Here is a 24,998-nt window from a genome sequence, read left to right as displayed (position 1 = left end):
CCCCCCTCTTCCCCACCCCCTCTCTCTCCCCCCTCCATCTCCCCCCCCTCCCCCCCTCCCCCCTCTCTCTCCCCCTCTTCCCCACCCCCTCTCTCTCCCCCTCTTCCCCACCCCCTCTCTCTCTCCCCCCTCTTCCCCACCCCCTCTCTCTCTCCCCCCTCTTCCCCACCCCCTCTCTCTCTCTCCCCCCTTCCCCACCCCCTCTCTCTCTCTCCCCCCTTCCCCACCCCCTCTCTCTCTCCCCCCTCTTCCCCACCCCCTCTCCCCCCTCTTCCCCACCCCCTCTCTCTCTCTCCCCCCTCTTCCCCACCCCCTCTCCCCCCTCTTCCCCACCCCCTCTCCCCCCTCTTCCCCACCCCCTCTCTCTCTCTCCCCCCTCTTCCCCACCCCCTCTCTCTCTCTCCCCCCTCTTCCCCACCCCCTCTCTCTCTCTCCCCCCTCTTCCCCACCCCCTCTCCCCCACCCCCTCTCTCTCCCCTCTTCCCCACCCCCTCTCTCTCTCTCCCCTCTCTCTCTCCCCCCCCTTCCCCACCCCCTCTCTCTCTCCCCCCCCTCTTCCCCACCCCCTCTCTCTCTCCCCCCTCTTCCCCACCCCCTCTCTCTCTCCCCCCTCTTCCCCACCCCCTCTCTCTCCCCCCTCTTCCCCACCCCCTCTCTCTCTCTCTCCCCTCTTCCCCACCCCCTCTCTCTCTCTCCCCCCTCTTCCCCACCCCCTCTCTCTCCCCCCCCCTCTTCCCCACCCCCTCTCTCTCTCCCCCCTCTTCCCCACCCCCTCTCTCTCCCCCTCCCCCAACCCCCTCTCTCTCCCCCTCACAAAATAATAAATACTTACAACTCTCAAGCTGCATTGCACATGTTTGTACATCCATAGGAAAGTTCTTTAAGTCCATTGGGCATGACAAGATTAATGTTAACCTGTAGAAGAAAGATAGCAGATAATAAAAAAAACATAAATCACGTTCATCATTTTTGCTTTTGTTTGTATATACTGTATATGTGACAAAGACTTCAAACTTATTTGAAACCAATATTGGTAACACTTTATATAAGTAACATAAGTAATTATGTGGTGATAACGTGAGATCTACAGTAATAAAATATTTTGAATCTTAAAGAAACAAAAAGGCAGAACCAGAAACATTTAGATATAATTTAGAAGCCAAATACTTTTTGGATTAAAGTTTTTAATATGTTCCTGGAAGAAATTGATACCACTGCCTGATTCCGTAGATGTATCCATACTAGAAAGAGGTATATAATTCTTCTATAGTGGTGATTACCAGCCTGATGTTTATGTTAGTTATTATTATCAAGCATAAGCACTTAACACTGCTGGCATCGAAGAGTCAACCTAGGAACCGTTTTACATTCTAAAATAAAAAGGCTTGTGTTTAGACATGTCAAACCGAAACGAGATCCTCAACCACTCCCACTCAGATACTTTTGATTGAGCTAATTAAACCATACTGAAATGATTAGCATTTCAATGGCATCACGGAAGATCTTGATTAGGTGGTAAAAAATAGACCAAGCAAGTGTTTCCATCATTTATATGTAAGCAAAGAGGTTTTGTTTGTGTTTCTCAAAATAACAACTCTTATTTAATGATCAATCAGTGTATACATGAAGAAAAGGTCAGTCCACTTAGTGTCCAAGAGGACAATCTGTGCCTACATGGTACAGAGTTCAACATTCAAGTTGCTTTTTAACTTGTAATCATGGAAATTCATGGGAACTGTGTCAAGTTTATGCCATGGAAACTAAAAATGCTGGATAAAAGTAGCCAGTCAATACTTTGTGAAGAAGAACCTTTAATACCCTCCAGATGCTTTCATGGAATAAGAGAAGCTCCTTGCCATGTGATGCCAGAAAAGGTGACTGCAGATTTTAATAATCATAATAAAACAAGCATATCATTCTTAGCTTAATGACTCTAAGAACCTTTAAAAAGTCTTTGACAAAAAACTATGGACAGGGGAGAGATTTGTTTTAATGCCAATTTACCTCTAAGAAGACCTTTCTTAAATAGAAGGACATAGCTTGTCAAAACGCTACTTAGGATAGAAAGGTATTACTTGTTTAAGTGACACCAAATGCCATTTTTCTGAAAACATTATGTAGTTGGGTGCCGTTGTGAAATGAACTGGATAATGTTCTTGACGTTTGCCCAAGACAAAAATTCTGAAAACTTATGCAAAACGGAGTTCACAGCTGCATTTCCTAGTACAGCAGTGAGCTGTCGGGCATTAGTCACGGTACAATAGTTACTGATTTGTTATTCACTTAAATAGGAAAACAAAAATGTCAACAAATGTGTAACACTTCTTAATACCTCATCATCTTAAAATGTAAAACAATTACTGTGGGAAAAGTCTTTCTCTTGCGACCGTATTACCGGAATTCAAAGGTAGTAGGGAACGATTTACTGATACTCCAATTAACACTTTAAGCTCCAGAATGCAAACAGGTAAGATTTGTATTTAAACAGAGATGCACAGTATGGCCTAGGCAAACTAATTCTAAGCCTAGAACAGCAGGTCTCAAGAAGGCAGCAGCCTCATAAACGGGCGACATAGCTAATTAGGCGATCCAGCCTCCCATGCGCTGCTGTTCCATGGAGTGGCTTGGGAGATCAGATACAGATATGAAGGTCTGTGCCTAGACAGCACAGCCTCCACAGTAACCTTACTCAAAACCTGTATTATCTTAAGAAGGGGAAAACTGACAAATGACATCATATCCTGATACTCCTAAAGGACAGCTGGTAGCAGAGAGAGCACTGGCTTGGGTGAAAATACACCACCAGCGAACGGTTGTGTGTTCCTAACCCAGCTGCAAGGGAAAGAGCACTCCCCTCCCCCATTGACAGGCTGTACAATTACATTTTTATATCACATGTTCTCTAGACCCAAAATATTTGCTGCAACCAAATGATCTAAAAATGTTTTTAAAGATTGTGTAGGTGGGCTGAGAAATGGATAGTGGGAAAGTGATTGGGCGGGTTTATCAGTGAGCTGCACTCTCCCACAAGCCTCCGGCACAGGACACTCAACACAAATCTTTAGTCGGACAGGGAATCCGGTCCTCCTGGCTGGGAGGACCCCCCCCCCCCATATTACCAAAAGGTTAAATTGCAGAATGAAAAAAACACAGACATTTTGCTATTTTAGTATCATTTATAAAGGGTATACAAAAAACAAAAACTGTCTGCGCTTCTTACCCTAATAAAGTTGGCAACAAATATATAAACACAATATAAATGAGAGGTTTTGGTTATATGAATTGGCCAAAGCATAATTAAGCTCACCCGCCACGTCAAAGCACACTCTCAATAGGGTGAGAACCTACGCTCACCTCCTACATAGTGGGCACACAAAGCAGTTTATACGGCTACCAAAACCTTATTAATGTGTTGGGGGAGGTGCAATTAAACCTCCTCCCCATTAACCCCTGGACAGCAAGCTGCAACCAGACTGATGAGGAGCCAACAACCTCAAATAGGTACAAACAGGGAAAAGAAAAAATGTCGGTGCGGTAAGCTAGTCTCAGGCTCAAATAATACAAATGTATAATACGAGGCCTACCAAACAGGTGTAAGCATTCTGCAAAAACAGTGTGTTGGCTGTACAATGTATACAAAAAACAGAAACTGTCTGCGCTTCTTACCCTAAGGTTTTGGTTCTCACCCTATTGAGAGCATACCTTGACGTGGCGGGTGATTACGCTTTGGCCAATTCATATAACCAAAAACCTCTCATTTATATTATGTTTATATATTTGTTGCCAACTTTATTAGGGTAAGAAGCACAGACAGTTTTTGTTTTTTGTATACATTGAAGCACAGACAGTTTTTGTTTTTTGTATACATTGTACAGCCAATACACTGTTTTTGCAGCATGCTTACACCTGTTTGGTAGGCCTCGTATTATACATTTGTATTATTTGAGCCTGTGACTAGCTTAGCGCACCAACATTTTTTCTTTTCCTCATTTATAAAGGGAGATATCCTTAAAGCAAATATATATTATATAGTATGAAGCAAGATTATTTAACAAAAAAGCTTTTCGCGTTATTGACCAGAGCATCCTGAAGAAGCTTTCTCCCTGGGAGAGTGGCAAGAGTTCTGGCTAGCTCTACAGAAACTGACGAGGGAACATTAAGCTTTACTGGGTACGTAGCAACCAACGCAGTTTGCAGTCTCTTTGAAAAGCATGAACATTCCACTGGTTTCCATGGTCACTCTTCTAGATTTTAACCCTTTACCTGGAAATGTTTTTTATACATAACTTTGCGTTGGTACCACCCTGAACAGGTCCTTGCAGGGTGAGTATGTTGGGTTAGCCATTCCAGCTAACTCAACATACTCAAATCAAGCTGCACTAGAATTAGAGTTTACTTATTTCAACTAGTTAATCAGATTAAATATATAGTCCATCCTGTAACTGCTGGGTAACCAATAAAGCCCCATGGCTTCTTGACAACAGGTTTAGATTTATTAAGAAATCATTAAAAAAAAAATATGACATGTAACCATGTAATAAAAAAATTCCTTACCTAATACTGTACAACACGTTCCCATTTTTGAAAATTCGCAATAATTTGTTGTCCGTTGTGACGTCATGAAAGTTTGCACCCTTTTCATTAGCAAAGAATAAATCAGGCTTCCAAATAGAGTCTAACATAGAAGGATCCAAATCCAAAGAATCATCAGGGTATTCGCTATAAGAAAGTCGAGGGTCGTTCCATTGCTGCCTTAAAAATATGTTCACTCTGTAGTCCTATGAAAAGTATATGAATGCAGTTAACAAACCATTACAGTTTAAAATGTCCTTTAAAGCTCTATCACATTTAATTGTTTTGCTGTCAGGATGTTCTGCAAATTGTTGAAGAACACATAGGGTCAGCCTTAAAATACTGATAATTCCCTAATGCCTTTAAAAACAATGGCAATGACAGACAATGTAGGGCAGACCTGGGCAAGAGGTGAAGCATGGCATCACTTTTAACCACACACAAGTGACTACTCTACTTCAAGGGAAATCTGGCCCTTCGAGTAGACTTCCTTGGCCAGTTCAAGTCTTCTAAATACCAATGTAAGAGACGTGGCATGATGTTAACCTTGCTTTACACCTACAGACAGGGCAATAAAATGATAATAAAACAATAAACAAATTCTAGTATAGAAATAATAATTAAGGGCCAATTTTCCAGTAGTTCAACTTGAAGCTTTGATCACCTGAGAGGTAAGAAACATTTTATCACATCTCTGCCACTATGATGGTTAAATACCAAGCATGTGTATTCTTTATTTGGTACTTGTGCTTGATAATTCAGTTTTAAAGTCTGTATTTTTGTAATATTGTTCATATAGTTACATTTAAAACAGGTTCCAGTTTGTTTTGCCTTAATGTGTAAATCCCAAAGTAGTTAATGCACTTCTTACACTGCTGATGCAACTGAATAAGCTCCATACTACACTGTCACAGAGGCAGTCAAATGTACCTCGCCGAGAGTAATGGAAACACCCTTCACTACCCCCCATAATATAATCCGTGCCACGACTCACAAAGGCGTAATATTTGACAGCGGGGAGTCCATTTTGTGCTAGACTTCCCACAGTTTTAATCTTCCTGGCTTGGGGACACATCCATACAATAAAACGTATTGTTATGGAAGAGTGCAGAAAATTGTAGCTAATGCAGTATTTTGCTATAATGGTTCCCTTGTACCAAACTGTAGCTTTCATGACATGTAAATACATTCTCATTACAGTATTTTAGGGCAGAAATACTAATTTCTGAAACTTAGCGGGTAGGTAGAAAAACTGTGCTATGGTATAGCATAAACTGAAAAACAAGAGTAGGTAAATACTGGAGAATTGTCAGCAGTGCGGCAATATATAAGTAAATATACTGTATGTTAAAATAGTTTTCTGTTAGGGATAGTGGGCTGTAGCCCTCCACAGAAGGTAGGGTGCCAGAGGTTGATTCTACTTGTTCCACGGATTGGAAATGCAGAAACATATTCGGTACATGGTTTGTCTCACGTCAGGGGACACATGATAGAGATTAGAGTGGCATAAGGGGGTTCCAGTAAATGCATATGCAACTGTGATCAAAGTCAAACTGGGAACAGCAGCTCTGCACTCCTGCATTTCGACTCTTGGTGGCTTACTGATGGGGAGAAGTGAAATATATGGCTCTGATGACACTTACCAATACTCAACAGTAGTGACAGGAGCCAAGGTATAACATCATATTATAGAACTTTAAGACAAAGGGCAGTGGTGCCACAAAAGGGAGCAGAGGAATAGTGAAATGTGCCATCAAAGGTTCCTTTCCTCTAGTGAAATGATGATTAGGAATGTAGGACTTACTACACTCCGTACAAAATGGTGTGCAAAACATCGATGGGACACAAAGTCCCTTTTCACAAAAATATGTGAGTTCTAGGCACTGAAACCCAAGGGAGAGTCATTGTTTGTCAGCAGCTCCTTCTGAGGTGAACACACACTTAATTGGTTTAGAACTTTGGGAAATATACCAGATCTGAATTTGTAGCACATTTTCACCAAAGTGAGATACTTGCAGACATTGTCAATTTTTTTTAAATTACTTTGTCACCATCCCGTGTGAAAATAGACTTTGCGAGTTGAAGTCAAAATAGACCAACGGAAGTTTGAAAATATCCAAGGTACTCCACTGTGACCGGCTGGTAGCTTTACAAATAATGCCCAGAGCGGATGCTTACTGTGACTTTTTTTAGGTTACTAGGTTATAGATAAGCTTTGAGATGCTCATATTCTCTAAAAATATCAATTGCTTCTGAGGAAGGACAACCTTTTCTCCTTTTCGTTTCTTAGTAAAATCAACTCTGATTGATCAAGTCTGATATACACCAATTAGCCATAAGATTATGAGCATCTGTCTAATATGGTGTAGGCCCCTTCTTTGCAGCCAAAACAGCCCTGACCCATCGAGGCATGGACTCCTTATTCCTTATTTTAGCTGCTTATCCTAAAAAGACACATTTTTGTCTGCTTTATAATATGTAATAGGTAACATACTGTAATAGGTTGGATTTCAGCAATACAGCAACAAACAGCCATAATTTATTCAAACAAATTATGCACTGCAGTTTTGGGAACAATGGCGCTGCAATGAGTCGATGAGTTTTTAAATGCCTTCCATATGCCACATGGTATGCAGATCAGAGATAAATAGACTGTGTTATCCTAGTAATGCCAAAACAGTTTAATCAAATCAGTGTACCCTTATTTTTACGCACAGCAAATGCAGGCTTCAGAGAGCTCTACAGACAGAGGATTCCTCATCGTCTGTGTGTGTGTGTGTTCCAAATCATCACTGTGTCCATATGGATCCCTGATTTAATGCTATTAATCCATTAACAAAATGATTTGGTTTTGTTTACATCAGTTTAAATCTATCTGCACATAAACAACATATATATATATATATATATATAAGGCTGCCATAGGGCTGCAATGGGTTTTACGAATGTATGGGATTCAGCCAGTAGCAATGGAGGCTGAGATTGTAAGGTGTAAAGTAGGGCTGAAACAACTAATCGATAAAATCGATAATGAAAATTAGAGAGAGGCAGAGTGGTGAATGGGAGGGGGGAGAGGGCAGAGTGCTGTATGGGAGGGGGAGGAGGCAGAGTGGTGTATGGGAGGGGGAGGAGGCAGAGTGGTGTATGGGAGGGGGGAGGAGGCAGAGTGGTGTATGGGAGGGGGGAGGAGGCAGAGTGGTGTATGGGAGGGGGAGGAGGCAGAGTGGTGTATGGGAGGGGGAGGAGGCAGAGTGGTGTATGGGAGGGGGGAGGAGGCAGAGTGGTGTATGGGAGGGGGGAGGAGGCAGAGTGGTGTATGGGAGGGGGAGGAGGCAGAGTGGTCTATGGGTGAGTTATAGTGGTGATTTGGGGTATAATGAATTTCAGGGTAGCAGAGTGGTGTATGGGGGTGTAATGAATTTCAGGGAGGCAAAATGGCATATCTGGGGGGAGTTAGAATGGTGTAAAGGGGAGGTAGAGTGGTGTATGGGGGGTATAATGAATTTCAGAGTGGCATATCTGGGGGAGGCAGAGTGGTGAATCAGGGAGTATAATGAATTTCAGGGTGGTGCAGGGAATTTATGGGGGGCGGAGTGGCATATCAGGGTGCACAGTGGCATATAGGGAGGTATAAGGCATAAATGGGGGCGAGTGGCATATTGGAAGTTATAAGGCATATCAGGGGGCACAGTGGCATATAGGGGGTATTAGGCATATCAGGGGGCATAAGACATATCAGGGGGCTCAGTTGCATATCACTGGCATATAAGGAGTATAAGGCATATCGGGGGGCACAGTGGAATCTGGCATATAAGAGGTATAAGGCATATCTGGGGGCAGAGTGGCAAGCTGGGGGTCAGATGTGCATAACTGGGGGCAGTTTGGTAAATAAAAGAAAATATAAACAAGGCTTTTTTCTCATAGTTTTTATTAAATATGAAAAATAGTTAACATATGAATTAATATTTACTAATAACTTTGTATTAAAACGTAGTTTGAGAAACACTGTGTTTGGGTTCTTGTAGCTTTTATTATTATGTCAGTAAAATAAGAAGGTGAATAGCGAGAGGCCATTGCAATAAAGAGATGAAAGTGTAAATTGTACGTTTTTTATTACATTATTTTAAATTTAAAAAAATTTGCATTTTTTTATCCGATTAATCGAAAAAATAATTGGCCAACTAATCGATTATTAAAATAATCGTTAGTTGCAGCCCTAGTGTAAAGCACTTATACAGTCATGAAGCCTGTAATATTCTCATAATCCCCATGACAGCCCTGCAATGGTGTGCCACCCTACACACTACTGCCTGGAGTAATAATACCCTGTCGCCAGCATCATATATGGAAACATCTGAGGGTGGGCTACCCTGAGCTTCATGAAAGGGGCGTGGATAGCCACACGTAGAGGTAGGCTAGTGGACATGGTAAAAGGTTGCTCCCCTGTCTAGAGGAAGAAGGACTCTGACCCAGTAGAGTAAGGCTTCACCCACAGAGTCCAGGTCAAACTCAGAGAGTTCCGATACACATGGCCATCATTTATTACTACACTCCTCCTGCGGATAGACAAAGCCACTTTCAAAGGACCTGCATCTTTACTTAAGTCTGAGATTCCAAACATGAAGGGCCTAGAAGAGCTGGATTTGTTTAACAAGATAGCTCAGGGGTAGGAGGGGTGAGTTTTTGAAGAAGAGGGTGGATGAGTTTTTTTTTTCAACATGAGGGGCCCTGGGAGAGTAGGGGATTGTCGTTTTTCTAAATGCATGGTTGGGCCTGGGGGGGGAAGAAAACATAGAAGGAGGTGATAACTTAACACCGGGGCTGATTTGTGATGGTGTTCTTATATATTTATATATGAATCAGATCTGCCTGTTTGTGTGTTTCTCTATCTATATACCAATTTATCTATCACTAGCATAATAGAGTATATTAGAACATGCACATGCATGCATAACCATTTAGTTCACCAAATTTGTGATACAGCTTTAAAATAATACACACACATTTGGTTTAGGCAAATACATATCCCCAAACAGCAGTCCAAGGCAATGGTTACTCATTGTGATACTGGGAGGTAGGGTTCTAGTGCTCCAAAGTAATCATTGTGCTGAGCTCTGGATAGTGTATTTACATGCAATGCATTCTACTTGATACAACACTGGAATATTCTATAGCTTATCACATCGATGTGGAACATCATACGTGCAGACAGATGGTTTGAAACATAAAAAGGCACTTTCATTACGAAACAGTAATTATCAAGAAGTATTGTATGAACGGGAAAACAAGACGAAAAGAAGCATTCATTATCCAGGAGTAGAACAATAAATTATTAGAAAATATTCTTTTAATATAATAATGAAATTATATTGTAATTTCCTCTTCGTGCTACAGGCCTTTATTGAGTCGGATGTGATATATTTAAAAATAAATTCATAAAGAAGCCAAATGCTGGTGATACCCTATAGGTCAGTACAGCTGCCTCTGGGTAGAGTGACTCAGGCACTTCCAACCCCTGGGTATAAAGCCTGTGTTAAAACAACATCTGTGACCTTTAAACCAAATACTTGCATACATTTTTAATTCTCTTTATTTTTCTTTTGTTTCTTTTTTTTGTTTTGCCTCATCTTGTTCTTGTCAGTATAATGTTCATAACATCCATATAACGTTCCAAACATTTAAAAAAAATATTTTAAAAATAGTATTATTGTATGTTACGAAATTTAGGTTTTGGCAATATATTATTTTTTTTATTTCAATACCCCCGTAAGGGATTTCTTCAAAGAAAATATTACATTCTCTTTATTCTATTCTAAAAACATGTTTTGTAATTTTTTTTTCAGAATAATTAAAAGTGCTAAAGCATATAGGTCTACATCTACCTATAATTTATTTCATTCTACAAATCCTATAGTCCAGTATGAAGGATACCTAAGGAGAATTTTTTACTCAATTGCCAGGGCTTTCAGATTATTTTCCCCTGGACCACCTTTCCAGTAGGTCATGAAACAATTTACGTATATCAAGTTCACTTTAATAACAAAAAGTTGGATTTGGTTATTTTTTATATTTTCTTTACGTATAACACTGCCTATGTTTTTTCAATTCTATTCTGCACATGTCCTATAAGTAAGTGACAATCTCTCGGTGGCTTGAAGACAAACCATTTTGGAAATAATTAACATTTTTTTTACCATTAATTACAGGCAACAATATATAATGTTACCTAGATTTGCCAATATTGGTCTATTTCAAAATATTATTAGGGTAAATGATCAATCTAGAATATATCTATAGCTATAGATAACAATTTGCATCAATTCTATTTTCCTCCACAATATGCGGTGTCTTGAGTGTTGTTTCATCTTCCTACTCCTACTGTGGTAGATTAGCGGTATAATTAGAACTGTCTGTCACCCTGCGCCGATCCGTATTTCATGCAGGAAATGAACACAGGAACCTGTAATCAGACGCAGCGCTTTGATGTGTTATATTCCTGGTGTTGGCAAAACTGTTAGACTTTGCATGCAGAAACATCATTACACCATGTAGCAGAGGCTCTGCTCATCAAGCACCTTGAAAGGCAAGGTTCAAGAGCCACACGCAATGCAATGTCTACAAGCGTCTCTATGTTCTCTGGTCTGACTAAACAACTATTTACATGCTACAATCAACGTTATAAATGTTTAGAAAATATATGTGAGGGCCTAGAATCAATTGCTATCATATACATATCGTCCCCAGTCCATATACTAAAACATCAGATTCACAACCACAGACAGAAGACGCACGCTGGCGTCCAGTGACTATCCAATCTAGTAAATCAAAACCAGTTCGCTCCATTTTGGTCTAAAGAGACTGGTGAACCTGTAGGTTTATCGGTTCACTGGATGACTGGAAAATACTATGGGAGCACATTACTTCATTACTTTTTGTGTGTGGCAGGGAGCTTACCTTGGGGATGTTTCTGGGGCTGGTGTAAAAACACCAATGACCTTGATCCGAAAATGCTCTCATTAACAAGGGTAGGCAGTAGCATTCTGTGTTAGACATTTGACTAAATGCCCCATAAGTAGCAATTACTTCTATAAGCTTTGTCATGGACCCTGGTGTCCCCGTCCAGACACTTTGCCTCCCCGCCTGAGTAAGTTGTTAATACTCTGTGGAAACCTCACAGGTACTCATTGACCATCCAAAAAGGTATCTATGTAAAAGCTCTGGAGAGCTGCCTGTTTGATATAATTATAATATATATATATATATATATATATATATATATATATATATATATATATACTGTATTGACTCGGATATAGGCCGCACCCTAAAAGTTTGGTGCTTTTTAAAAGAAAAAGTTTTTTTTGTAACAAATACATACTATTTTACAAATCAACAAATAGCATCATCAAATATTTAGATTATTTTATAAACAAAGCAAAGCGAGGAAAACAACAAATATTTCAACCAACATTTTTCAAACTGCGTAAACTTATCGCAAGTGAAAAATCCTTCTGTCCTATCATTCACAACTTCAGATTCATCAAAAAAGATGGTTCATTGTGCATCCTTCAAAACTCAGCTTATAAATAGCATAAGACCGATTGATTTTTTCACTGGAGATAAGATGACACCGTTTGATAAATCGAGGTTCATTGTGCATGTGCCAGAGGCAACAATGAAGTTTGGAAATGTGCACATGTACATTTTTTCGGGTGCCACGTAAAATGCAATGAGAGGACTAGGTAGAAAACAATGCAGCATTGTAAGCGTGTCCAATTAATCGCATTGAACGCCATCCTGCCAAGATGTTGACATGCTTTTTTGATGCTTTTTTATTGTTCTGCTGAAATTAAATATATATTTTTATTGTGCAAATTAATATTATAATATCACAATTATTAAAGAATATTTTTTTTATTGTGTGAATGAATGGTAAAATAGTATAATCCGATCAATAAATCTGCTTACAAATATGAATACTTAATATTTAAATTGCATTAAAGCAATCCCAGCGCAAAAAAAAATAATTTATATTATTATTAGAAAATATATTTTCCAAAAAAATAAAAATATTAATGATTATTGTTACCCAATACTGTTAGTGATAAACCTTATGCTAAGACCATTTTAATGTCAATGTGCCATTATAATAGTTTTTTTGTTTGGTTACTTCTAGCTGAATTAGTAGTCTCGGATAGCATGTCCATCTCCTTCGCAGGGTGGCATCAATGGTCAATCCCACTCACCATTGTAGTTTCTGCTATTGAACCAAAGCTGTTGATAAATATGTTGCAGGTAACATTTACAGGAGGACCTGTAAATTAAACAATAGATAGAGAAAAAAAAAGAAATGACAGATTGCGTTTAGAGAAAAGCATTCGTTTAGGATGGGCTTTGCCAGCAGCAATAGCTGCACTTACCATGGTGGTTTCTGTAACTGATCCAAAACTGTTTATAAAAATATTGCATGTAACGTTTACAGGAGGACCTGTGGAATGCAATAAGAATGTTGCAATATATGCAGAAGCAAAGGAATGAGTTGGATCTGTACGAGCCATGGCAGGCACAGAGGAAGAAAGGTAAATTTCATTTCAGAAAAAAATGGTAAAAAAGCAGTGAATCAAAGCATTGTGGATGCTGGAATATTAAATAAAACATGAACAGAAAAATGCTGGTTTGTGTATTGTCAACTGATGATGTAAAATGAAATCATGTATAGTACTATGCTGGTAATGTATGGTAATGGTGAATTACATGTAAAAGCTTTAAAAAAACAAATACAATCATCTCTTCAACAAGCGATGTAATGTAAAAACAGTGGAAAATACGGACGCTTTAGACAGTACGCTTATGAGTATGATCAGGGGAAGATATGAAAGCAGAGAGATAGGCATAACTCAATGACACAAATGGGAATGTTAGACACAAAATACATTTGGAAATGTATTTAGTGAAAATCTAATGAAAATAGAAGCAAGTCAAAGACACGGAGAGTCACTCTGAATAAATGTCTGAAATGCAGAGGGTCGTGCACATTTTTTACATCCCTTGGGAAAACAGGGATCAATAAATGCCATGTCTTCTACTGTACAAAGGTATATTATATTCACTTCCCGTACACTGAATACAGATGAGCATGCGGTTGATAAATGTTTGCAAAAATGATGGATTCCGTGAGAAAATATAACATTGATCATTTCGTTGTCTATGAAAGGTTTGGCTGGTTTCAAGTTTTTGAATGCTGACCCATTAATCGGCGATGTATGAGCAATGCATTGAGTATGTTAATTATATTAAAATATTTCTGTATTGCAATTCCAATGTAAGTCTCTTTATCCTGCCTGTACGGACTAAGAATACTGCCATCCCAAATTATTGGTCATGGAGGGAATAAAAGGGATGCATATCTCAGTAGAAGAAGCCCAGGAACCAGTGATCTATTGTGGCCTTATAATCATACATGGGAACATCCAGGCTCCAGCTACCCAGAGCTCTCCCAATTTGGGCCGCAGGTGGGCGAGTTTGTTGACAATGGACGGGTCCGCTGATGTCAGTGGGCAGTCTGCTGGCATCAATGGACAGGCTTGCTGAAGGGAGTGAGCGGGGCCAATGATGTTGCAGATGGGGCCCCCAAATGTATTTAAATTGTAAGGGGTGGGAAGGGAAATGGGCTTGGAGTGGGGTTTGCCTAAACGCTGCTCCCACGACCCTGAGATTTCCTACAGTGACCCGGAGAACCAGAGAAGCAGCGCTTCAACCGAAGAGCTCCCAGGTATGCCTGCGATCCCACATGGTTCACTCCATGTTTAGGCTGGACACTGAAGCCCAGGACTTGGGCGGGAAAATCAGGAAACTAAAATCTTTACAAGTGCATCTCACCTCTATGGTTGCTTAAAAGCTGGAAAGCAATATGTATAGGGGAATTTTTTAATAAAATGACACTAACATTTATTTTGCTTTACAGGTGCAGTTTCAAAGAAATTGTGGATTAGAATGCTGATGTCAAACAACACTTCTTTGCAGGCCGTAATCAATAAATACAAACTTGTCTTCAGGGAGATTTAAAGTCACTTAATCCAAGTAACCATTTTCAATTAAATCAGTATTTTTTACATGCTCTTGCAAACATTCCTTATCACTCAGTTTCATCCACTCTTTGATGTATCTTATACTCACACCAACATAAAGAATTTTCACAACTTCTGTTTCTTTATATCAAGATGTTATCTTGATATTGCTTAGTCTCCCTGCACATAAGCAAATAAGGTTTCAGCCAACTAACTCACATCCACGCCAAATTAGTTAGCATGGTCACCATGGCAACATAACATTTCTGCCCCTTTCCTCATCCTTTTTCTCCCATATTTTGTCATCTGAGTCTTTCCATTTGCATTTGTTTCCCTCCATATGCTTTTTTTTTTTTTAATGATCCTTCAAATGTAGTCATATATCGAGTTTGATTGATAATGTATAATTCTAAAGCTACACATGGTTAGGCACCAACATTGGACAATTTTGTGATCTTCTATGGACCTTCCCAACTGTTGCCACGGACACTGGTGTCCCTGTACAGACACTTTGCCTATCCTTAAAGCTACATGATTGCATAAGAATAATACATTAAAAAAATGTAAGACTTCATTCTGTGTTGCAGACTGGAAATGACTGACAAAAATTGCTGTGGCATTCCTTGGAAAAAAGCATACATGCCATAAAATGTATTAATTGCTTAGTATACCTCACTGTGTATATTTAGTCTGGGGATCCTGTTATAGCTTTTGACTAGTAAGGGGCAATTAAGAGAAAGCAGACGCATTTTTATGATATATTTTATGGAGAATTTTCATTCGCCAGTTAAAAAAGTTAGGAGCCAGGATTTTTTTTTAAACTAACAGTTGGTCAGGCGTAATCTGATCATCATCAGCCCACTTACTAAACTCACAGCATTTGACCTGAAAGCACCCTGGACTTTCAGGTCAGTGCTGGTTTTTGTTGTTGTTTTTTTTTTTTTAATTATTATTATTTTTTTAACGCTTTCAATGCTGATGTTCCATTGGACACAGCATTGACTGATATTTAGTCCCCACAAGCTTGTGGAGACAAATGTTAACCCCTGCAATGGGGTTATACACAATTATGGAATTGAAGGGGTTAACGCTGCACTGTCGCTCTCATGGAGCGATCAGGCAGCAGGGGGGTGTTGGGGCTCGTCTCCACACTCATGTGGAGATTAAAGAACCCTCTCCCCCTGTCCCTGAAGCTGCCTCTGACAGCTGGGACGCAATTGCTGGTCTATAGACCAGCCATTGCAGGGGGAGACTCTGATGACTGCTGTAGGCTTCCATGCCTACAGGAATCATCAAAGGGCTTGTGGGGGCATGTTTTTGATGTTGCTGGCCTGCCTGGGCTTCCAGGCAGACCACCAGCAGCAAAGCCCCGTACAAAACGGGAATTAACCCCTAAAATGCGGCATTGAAGGGGCTAACGCTGCACTTTCGCTCTCATGGAGCGATCAGGCAGAAAGGGGGTGTTGTGTCAGGTCCCCACACTTGTGTTTGGACCCAATCAACACTCAACCCCCTTTCCTGAAGCTGCCTGTGGCAGCTGAAAACGCAATTGCAGGTTTTCCTGCAATCGCAGTTTCAGCCTACAGAATCACTCCGTGGGGCGGGCTCTACGTGGCTGTGCTGTCTGCCCAGACTCCTGGGCAGACAGCAGCAGCAGCGCACCCCGCGATCACAGGTTGACAAACACCTAGGCGCCAGGACAAAATTCTGAGTCGCCATGGCGACCTGGCGCCTGGATTTGTCGAGCCCTGTCCTATATTATTGTATACATCTTACAAGTGGTTTAGAGGCTTTTCAGAACATAAAGAGAGAGTAAAGCTCTAGTAAGTACCCATGGTGTATGTGTAAAAAAAGAACAGGACACTTTAAATTTTGAATTTCTACCTAAAACAAATGTCCTCAATGGCTTTGTATGTCAAACAATAAAGATGGTGGCTAATTCTGATTATGTTGCAATTTTATTGAATTATATATTAACACTATAGCTATAATGTTTGGTGAATTGGTTTAAATAATATATTATGAACAACGCCCTTTAATTATTTGTTCCAGGCTAAAAGCAGCCACAGTTTGTAAAAGATATAATAGCCCGCACTTTGACCAGGTTTGTGGGTAGCTCGCATTCTTTCCAAGGCAAAATATATAAATGTTTGGCGAAGCCCTCACTCTAGCCACACCTCTACTTTAACAAATATTTTGCTCTTTTAGATATATTCTAGATTAAATAAAATTAACATCATTAATATAAATATAATTTTTTTGCTGTGCATATTTGCAGGTTCTCACCAAACCTCCTGCCTTACAGGTGGCTCATTAACGGTGTCCAGAGAAGGCTTTAAATGCATGAGTCTCTTTGGCAATATAGCCATTAAAAGTTAGATAGGACTCAACAAACTTTGGGTACATTGACATAGTGGCACACTAATCTATTTGGCCATATAGTGTTATGGAATCCCCAATATTTATGCCGTAGATAGGTGATTTACTGGGTATGCACTGAATTCTTGCTCTGTTTTGTGAACTTGTTAATTTGGCATTAAAAGAATACCAAAACCAACTCCTTATATAAAGATCCGTGTTAACCAAGACACACTATCAAAACCTATGTAAAAAAAAACAACAGAATTTCATCAGGTTAGTGCAAAAGATTCTAATGAACATATTGGGAGGTAGACTTGCAACTTTTAGAGAGTTTGTTAAGTATATTAATGTGTTTAGAAGTATGCTACTGAACTCCCTCCTTCTCAGCCAACCAAGGTAGAGAGGTGTGTCTATGTTACTATGTGTGTGTGAGTATGGTTGTATGTGTGTCACAGTGTGTTTGTAAGTATGTGGTTGGGTGTGTGTTAGTATGTAAGTGTGTGCCTGCAAGTATGTATGTGTATTAGGGTGTGTAAGTATGATAGTGTGTGTAAGTATGTTACTGTGTGTGTGTAGGAAGAGGAGAATCTTGGCCGCCAACAGGGAGGCCCTGGCGTCTTTTGTTACGCCACTGCACCTTTATGGTTTTTTTGAGTTTTGTTTTTGGCACCTGTATATTATTATGATACATGGCAAATGTTTATAGGTATGCCTGTTACTAATCCTAATTTTTCTTTGTATGTGTTTTGGTTTTAATGCTGTATTGTTATTTTAAGTGTTATTTTTTGTTTTGCTTTGTTTTTGTTCTCTGTTTGCACTCAACCCAGAGAAATATGACATTCCACAAAAAGATTATTTTCTCTATCTTGCAGATAAGAATTCTCATCTTGAACAAATAGTGTAAATTAGAATAACAAGAGGAAATAAGACTTATCGTATAGTAACTGCTTGTTACGTGTGTTATTATTATTTTGTGTTGTTTTGTTTTCATTCACTAAGTAAAGGGAAGCCCCAGGTATGTTTTAAAAAAAAAAAGACTGGTTGCTCTAGGGTGGTCTGGAAATGTGCATATGTAGATACATTTAAAATAAGCTTCTCTTGAATATATTGACCCAACAAGTGCTACATCACACACTGCTGCTTATTGTAATAATAACATTTAAATGGCATTCCTATGAGTTATCTTAAAAGGGTACTCACAACAATTATTAAAAATACTTAAAATATTTTTTCCAAAAATATTCTCATTTTTGGATAATAACTGGGATTAGCCCAATGTACCCAACACACTGACTCCTTATGATACTGCCTGTGGAAAGAAACAGATCTCAGTCTTAATCACAGGCAGAAACTATAACTAATAACTTAATTAGCATTGCCATAAAGAATCAGTTCAGTGTGGCGTTTGAGCAGGAAAAACGTTATTCAAAATATCACATGACTAACAACAATGGCTGCCTCCAGGCATGCAGATAAAGGAAGTTTTTTTGTTAGAAATTCAAACAAGATTAGGTTTTTTTGGCAATATTAAACTATTTTACTTTATACATCACTGTATTTTGGACCCAAGTACAAAATATTTTTCCAAGAAAATTCCAATTTGACAAAGAAATTAAAAAGTGGCACAATGCTCTTTTCATTTTTTTCAATTTAATGTATGATTAAATGTGGATATGACATGTTTTGTTATAAAAGTGATCCAGGTAGGTATGTTACTTCAGGGAGGGTAAATACTAAAAGATATCACAAACTTTATATGACATACACAGTGATGTATCCTGGCCAAGGCCGACTAGGCCTAGGGTAGTGGCAGTCCCCCTGTGGCAGTAGATTGCCCTCTCCCCGGTGTGCAGCTCCTCAATGGACAAGTTACAGGGGAGACCTCTGATCTCCTCTACTGGTCCGCGGGTCGTGCAGGCTTAAACGAATGCCAAAGGTAAATACACCACTGGACGTGCAATAAGTAAAGGCAATTTTTATGGTCAACAATAATTACTATTGCTGTGATTCTGTTTTCTGGGTTTTGGTTTTTTTTGCTAGGTATAGCTTTTGACCATATTTTTGTGAAAGTGCTGACACTTCTAAGCACCTTTCAAAAATGACTTAAAATTATAGAATGCTTAGGTATTTTATTATTACTTTATATTTGCCTAAACTATAATCAATAGCCTAGGTCCTGAAGGCGCACTTTGCCTTTGATAACTGCCCTCTATATATGAAGGATTCATGTGCATAAAATGTTAAGACAGGTAGAGTGATTGTATAGGTATAAACAACATATAATTGGTTATCCATAGAAATAATCAATTGCAGCATTGATTGTAATTTATTCCATGTGTCACATAGCATTCTAAGGTCTTTAGAATCCAAAAAGAATCCTTAAAGCTCCAAATGCTCCGAAATTTGGTAACACTGGTAAGGCTACAAATAAACAGTAAACTCTAAATAAGTATAGTAAATTATAGCGTACAATTATGTTAACATTTAGTGAACAGAGACCCTAAGTAGCCTTGATTTGCCAAACTGACCATAAGCATAAGGCACATGTATAACCAGCTGGTTGCTTCACTTACCAGCAACTCTACATGATATTACAGGGATGAACATAAGGACAGAGCTCCCCTCTGCCCTCAGTCACGGACACCGCCGGTTTTTAAAATGTGTTTGTGGCATTTCCTAAGAACTGACTCTAGAAGGCACGCTTTGTGACCCTGCCATATGAACCCACAAAACAGATTTGGGGTGCTGGCTTGAGTAAAATTCTAGATTCTGTTTTATTGAAGTTTGTTCATTCAGTGGAAAGATGAATAACATTGCAAATATTTCAAAATCCACTGTACTTAGCTTATCATAGCTTTGTGAAGTATCTGGAAGATTCACACACAGCATTTTCACATGTGTCTCTAGATCAGTATGCTGATAATATGAGAAGGTTTCTGCATTACATACATCAGGACTCAACAGGGAAATAAACTGGTCCGTGTTGTTATATTATAACAGACTAGACAGGTCATTTAATTAGGGGTTGAAGCCTCTGTCATTAAATAGTGTTTTGGTTTTCAATACTTACCTTGATAATGGTGTAGGAAACACTGAAAAACTAACTCTCTGTCACTCTGGTGATCCATAGAAATCATAAATACCAGCCAGACTATATAATATAAATTTGTATAACCATTTTCTGGTATTGAGCTAATAATTCATCTATTCTTGTTACAGTTCCTGTTTTAGTCAAGACACTCCTGTTTGAATCAGGTTAACAAAATAGACGACAATATTACTCTGTGGCCTAGGAGCTTCTTGCTATAACTGCCATATTTGCTTTTAATAGATCAGGCTTTCCAGTTAACAGTTTATTTATAGTGTCTATACCTGTAAACCCTCCAGGTTTGACCTAGACTCCAGACTGACAAATTCATCATCATGTCCGAGCAGCGAAACCGGGAGTTATACCAACTCCTTGTCCATTTTCCCTCCTACTCAAGACCATCTGGGGCTAGCCCGGTCCCTATGCATGGCCAATTCCAGTCCATGCAGTGATAGCCCCACCAACACAGCTGGCTAGCCCTGCCTCTTACAAAGCTATTCCCCCAGAAGACGGATAGTTCCAGGCAGCCTGCCCTGACAGGCTGCCAGGTATGAAAATGTCCCTAAACCCAACATCACTTTCACAAGTGTATTCTATAGAATGTTAATAATTTTAATAAAGTGCTGACTCGTTCTGACATGTCCTCCACATATGGAGGTTTTTGCGCTCATGCAGAAGGACCTTCTGCCAGAGGTTGTAGCTAGTAAGTAATTTCATATAATGGCTGTGGCCCCCTTCCATGCATTTTTACTAATACACTAGATGACTAGTCTTTGGTTGCCCCCAGATATACTGCCATATTGTCTTTTAAGTAATTTTAGACCCTTTTTCCAAATATAATCATAGTTACATAGTCTATAAGGTTAAAAAACGACCTAACTCCATCAAGTTCAACCCTTCTACCTAACCTTCCTAATCTTGATCCAAAAGAAGGCAAAAAACATTTTGAAATTATTTCATTCTAAAATCAAATGCAAATTTCATAGAATTTAGATTTTTTTAAATACTCTATTTTATTTTACAAAGCATTAATGCTACCTGAATGCAATACACTGACATTGAGACTTACGTAGCCAAGCCTGTGTATTCCAGAGAAACAGAGAGGATATGAATTACTTTGATTATAATCATTGAACTAAGCTTAATACAGAAGTACAGATAAAGTTAAAAAGCCTTCTTGAAAGCTACTGCTAATAAATGCAATATCAAGTTCTAGAATCACCGTTTGAATATTAAGCCATTTGAAAAGCACTCCCAGATCTCTAGCAAATCCTCTATGTGTTATAATCTGGAAACAAACATGCTTATGTTAAGTACTGTGGAAGATAGACAATCTCGCCAAAGTGTGATACCTAAGAACATTAATTCTGCATCTATTTTGAAACAACAGAGATTAAAGCCTACTGATATCTTTTATTACATCCTATTCACCAAGTAAATCTAAGTAATGGTGTTTACAGAATAAAATAAGCAATGCATATATTAAAAACCAACTTTATGTGTATACCGTGGGAAAGGGAAACCAAAGCTCCTGTTCTTTGGATATGCACTGTATGATTATTGTTCCCCATTGAGTTAACTCTCTCCTAGTATTAATTTGATGATTACTGTTTGGGTGGGTTAGGAGTAGGAAGACACAATTTCAGTTTCTCTGAAGGCGAACTTTAAGAATAAATGTTCTCCAAAACAATTTATTGATTTACAAACACAAATCCCAAGCTATACACAGGGTTGGCCCGAGTGTTTCTAGACCCCTAGGTAAACCATGATCTCCTGCATGCATTCACTTGGTAGCAAAGGGAAGAATATGTGCCCTCACCAGCTTTGCCCCTAGGCAGCTGCTTACTTAACCCATATAGTAGGACTGGCCCTGGCTATAGGTAGTTTTCATAAATGTATTTAGTTATAGTAAAAGGTAAGATGATGACAATTCCTTTTTAAGACCACCAGATACTAGCATGTCTTTTGCGTGCTGTATAGGTAAAATGAAACAAGACTGTCCTTTTAACTATCCTTTCCAGCTACAAGAGGAGGTATGTTAAGAATCCCAGATAATTGCTAAGGAACACAGAGGGATCCCTTTTCCAAGGGGGTTTCCCTGACTCTTCATTACTCATGATCAATGTTATTTCAGTTGAAGCAATGAATGGAATGTATTGGAACAGTGTCTCTCAAAATGATGGATTGGTTGCTTTAAGACATAGTAAAAAAACATGACTTCCTTTTAAGGCATGGTAGCAAAAACAGGCATGATTGGATATGATTAAATGCATTTTTTTGTAAAGAAAAAAAAACACAATGAAAAATTAAGTTGCTCTTTATAAAACAAAAACATTTGTTGGGTTTTTTTTTGTATGAACTATACTATTCCGTAATTTATTTAATTATTTTTTTTCTGTTCTTTACAACTGTTTTGCTTTATTTTTTTTTAGGAAAACATTTTGTATTATGTATATAATAATGTTTACCACTGTACTACATACTAATGTAAAATTTAGGAAGAAATATTCTTCTGCTAATCCAGCTGGTCTGGATGGCAAACTCTGGATATCAAAATCCACAGATGTTCTACCATAACTATTACATTTATTTAGCATAAGGGTTTTTAAGTCTGGTCTATAATACTACTGAAACATTCCTATACACCTATTTAGCCAATAATATTCTCATTATTCTCATACTCATTAAATTACATGCTGTCATGCAATAACTGATGAAATATTTACTAAATTAGATACATTTTAAGGCTTGTTAATCAAGCCAATTAAATATGTATATTATTGCTTGACTAATATGAATGATTGTATTATTTATTTATTTTCATAAATACAGCTTACCTTTAAAGTTTGGTCTGATTCTTGCATCGTATCCCGATGTCCTTCCCATTAACTTGTCCAAGAAGTCTGAAGGAGACATGCTCTGTGGAGGAGATTTTCCCCTGGAATCATGTTCTTTACAGAAAGCAGTCCTAAACAAATTAGCATTCACTGTTAGCTCTTGTGGTTTTTAGTTAGTTAAATTGTGTTAATTGTTAGCATTCCTATTAATAGAATCCATTCATCAATGCTAATCATGATTGCCTTTGTGTCACAAACAGCCAGGCAACCTGATAAGGTTCTGGGGACTATAACTCCCATCAGGTTGGACAAGTCAAATGCAGGTCCCATTTGATGATATCATACAGCAAAAGGTTTTCTGTCATTGATGATGATAATTTTCACAACTTTCAATGGAAGTTTATTAAATAAACTTTTCTTATAGAATTATAGGACCTCTCAAACTTTATTTTATGGCAGGTATTGCAAACAGTAATCAATATATATATATATATATATTTATTTATTTATTTATTTATTTATATATATATATATATATATATAATTGCATCAAATTAAGCAGTCTGAAGCCTGAATCTTTACTCTTGATCAGCTGAAAGTATATTCCGTTATTTCTTTATGATGTAGACCTACATTTCTGCAGGGTTAATCTAGTTTAACTCCAAATTCTGTATCGCATGGCAACAGACTTCTATATCAGAAATGTGCAAGAGAATCACTGTTAATGTGATATTAATGTCAAAAATCATATCCCGAGTATTATCCAATAACTTTGACGGTCAATTCAAAATGTCATAGATTTTGAGATCCATAGCTTTACATAGACATATGTTGGTTCCTTATACATGTATGCATTCTAGCAACAGTCAAAGGGCCTTACAATGTCTCTGATAATCCATGGGCATAGCATGTGAAACATAAGAATAACATGAGGACAGATTAATTAAAGGTTAGGTAGCACTACTGAAATTTACCATTATCGCCATGTTAACCACTATTCCATTAAACAGTTAACATGCCATACATTAAGAAATTAATGATAATATAATGGCCCTTTTGCAATGATTTCTTGGGTTAAAATAGGAGATCATGTATACTCAGACAAAATGGCATCATTTCAAAATCAACTGAAACACAAGGACAAGAAGAGATCCAGTGCAAAAACCTTGATCTTCACATGTTTTTAAATAATATTTAATAATGTAAACACAATATATTGCTTTAACATGAAATTTCCTATGAAAAAAATCAACCCAACACCTGATCATCCATTTGTTTAATGTTCATTTTGAGAAATAGTTTTTTTTGTTTTAGCTTGACATTTGATTATTTTAATAACAGTTTGTAATGCAGCAGGGAGCATCTGTATGGGAAATGCTGTGCCATTGGTGTGGGTCTGTTGTATAAAATAGATATATGGCTCATTCCTATGCACACACAAGCATGTAGGCAGTGCACTTATTAACTACCAAAATTAGGATTAAATCACAGGGAAACAGAAAGAGGATCTTGGATGTGATCTGATTTACTAGCAGATTAAATACACCATTTGGGAATGGTAATATTACAGTACAACTACTGAATTCACAAATCAAGCCCCCCCCCCCCCTGTAAAGCTGCATTAAACATGAATATCCATTGATTTACTGCACTTCACTAGAAAGGTGGAAAGAAATCCTTTACATGCATTTTACATATATGTATATGACATAGCTGCGTTTGTAAATGTCATCACAGCATGATTTCATTTTTGCCTACCTTAAGTGATTGGTTTCAAGGGTTATTGAAAGCAAGGCTGTCAGAATTGTGACCAGCTGCCGGCTCATTCCTTCTGTTTTCTGTGATGATTGTAAAAAAATATTCCAGAAACGATTCCAGAAGCAAAAAGCTGATGGTGCAAGCCAAGAGTGTTAAAACACGGCTTCTAGTGTCTAGATCCCATGTGTTTGTTGTCCTTCCGTAACAAAACAAGACAAATCAGCATTGTGATTGTCTTTGGGGTGATCACAACCAGAGATTGGATCTGGAAGCATTCTTAGGTCAAACCAAGGCTCATTATCAGGAGACAAAGCA

The 24,998-nt window shown here is 38.5% G+C and overlaps 1 protein-coding gene across 3 annotated transcripts in view; it reads right to left on the bottom strand.

Annotated features, from left to right (window-relative positions):
• The window catches only part of LOC149286040 (glycine receptor subunit alpha-2-like), a 68,449-nt gene extending 43,698 nt beyond the window's left edge, over positions 1–24,751 (bottom strand). For 2 of the 3 annotated variants that reach the window (XM_089494382.1, XM_089494383.1), the window contains exons 1-5: positions 24,684–24,751; positions 22,926–23,056; positions 12,993–13,060; positions 4,555–4,778; positions 833–915 (exon numbers count right to left, since the gene is read on the bottom strand). In XM_089494382.1, the coding sequence (XP_089350508.1) occupies positions 833–915; positions 4,555–4,778; positions 12,993–13,060; positions 22,926–23,056; positions 24,684–24,751 (574 nt within the window). Of the gene's footprint in view, positions 1–832; positions 916–4,554; positions 4,779–12,818; positions 12,887–12,992; positions 13,061–22,925; positions 23,057–24,683 lie in introns of all 3 variants that reach the window. The other variant, XM_089494384.1, reaches the window with a different exon arrangement.
• Positions 24,752–24,998: the final 247 nt, after the last annotated feature.

This window comes from Sceloporus occidentalis, unplaced genomic scaffold (genome assembly GCF_023333645.1).
Source record: "Sceloporus occidentalis isolate IW3139 unplaced genomic scaffold, rSceOcc1.0.p SCAF_72, whole genome shotgun sequence".
Lineage (NCBI taxonomy): Eukaryota > Metazoa > Chordata > Lepidosauria > Squamata > Phrynosomatidae > Sceloporus > Sceloporus occidentalis.
The sequence above is the reverse complement of the archived record's forward strand: the minus strand, read 5'-3'. Positions and strand labels throughout refer to the sequence as shown.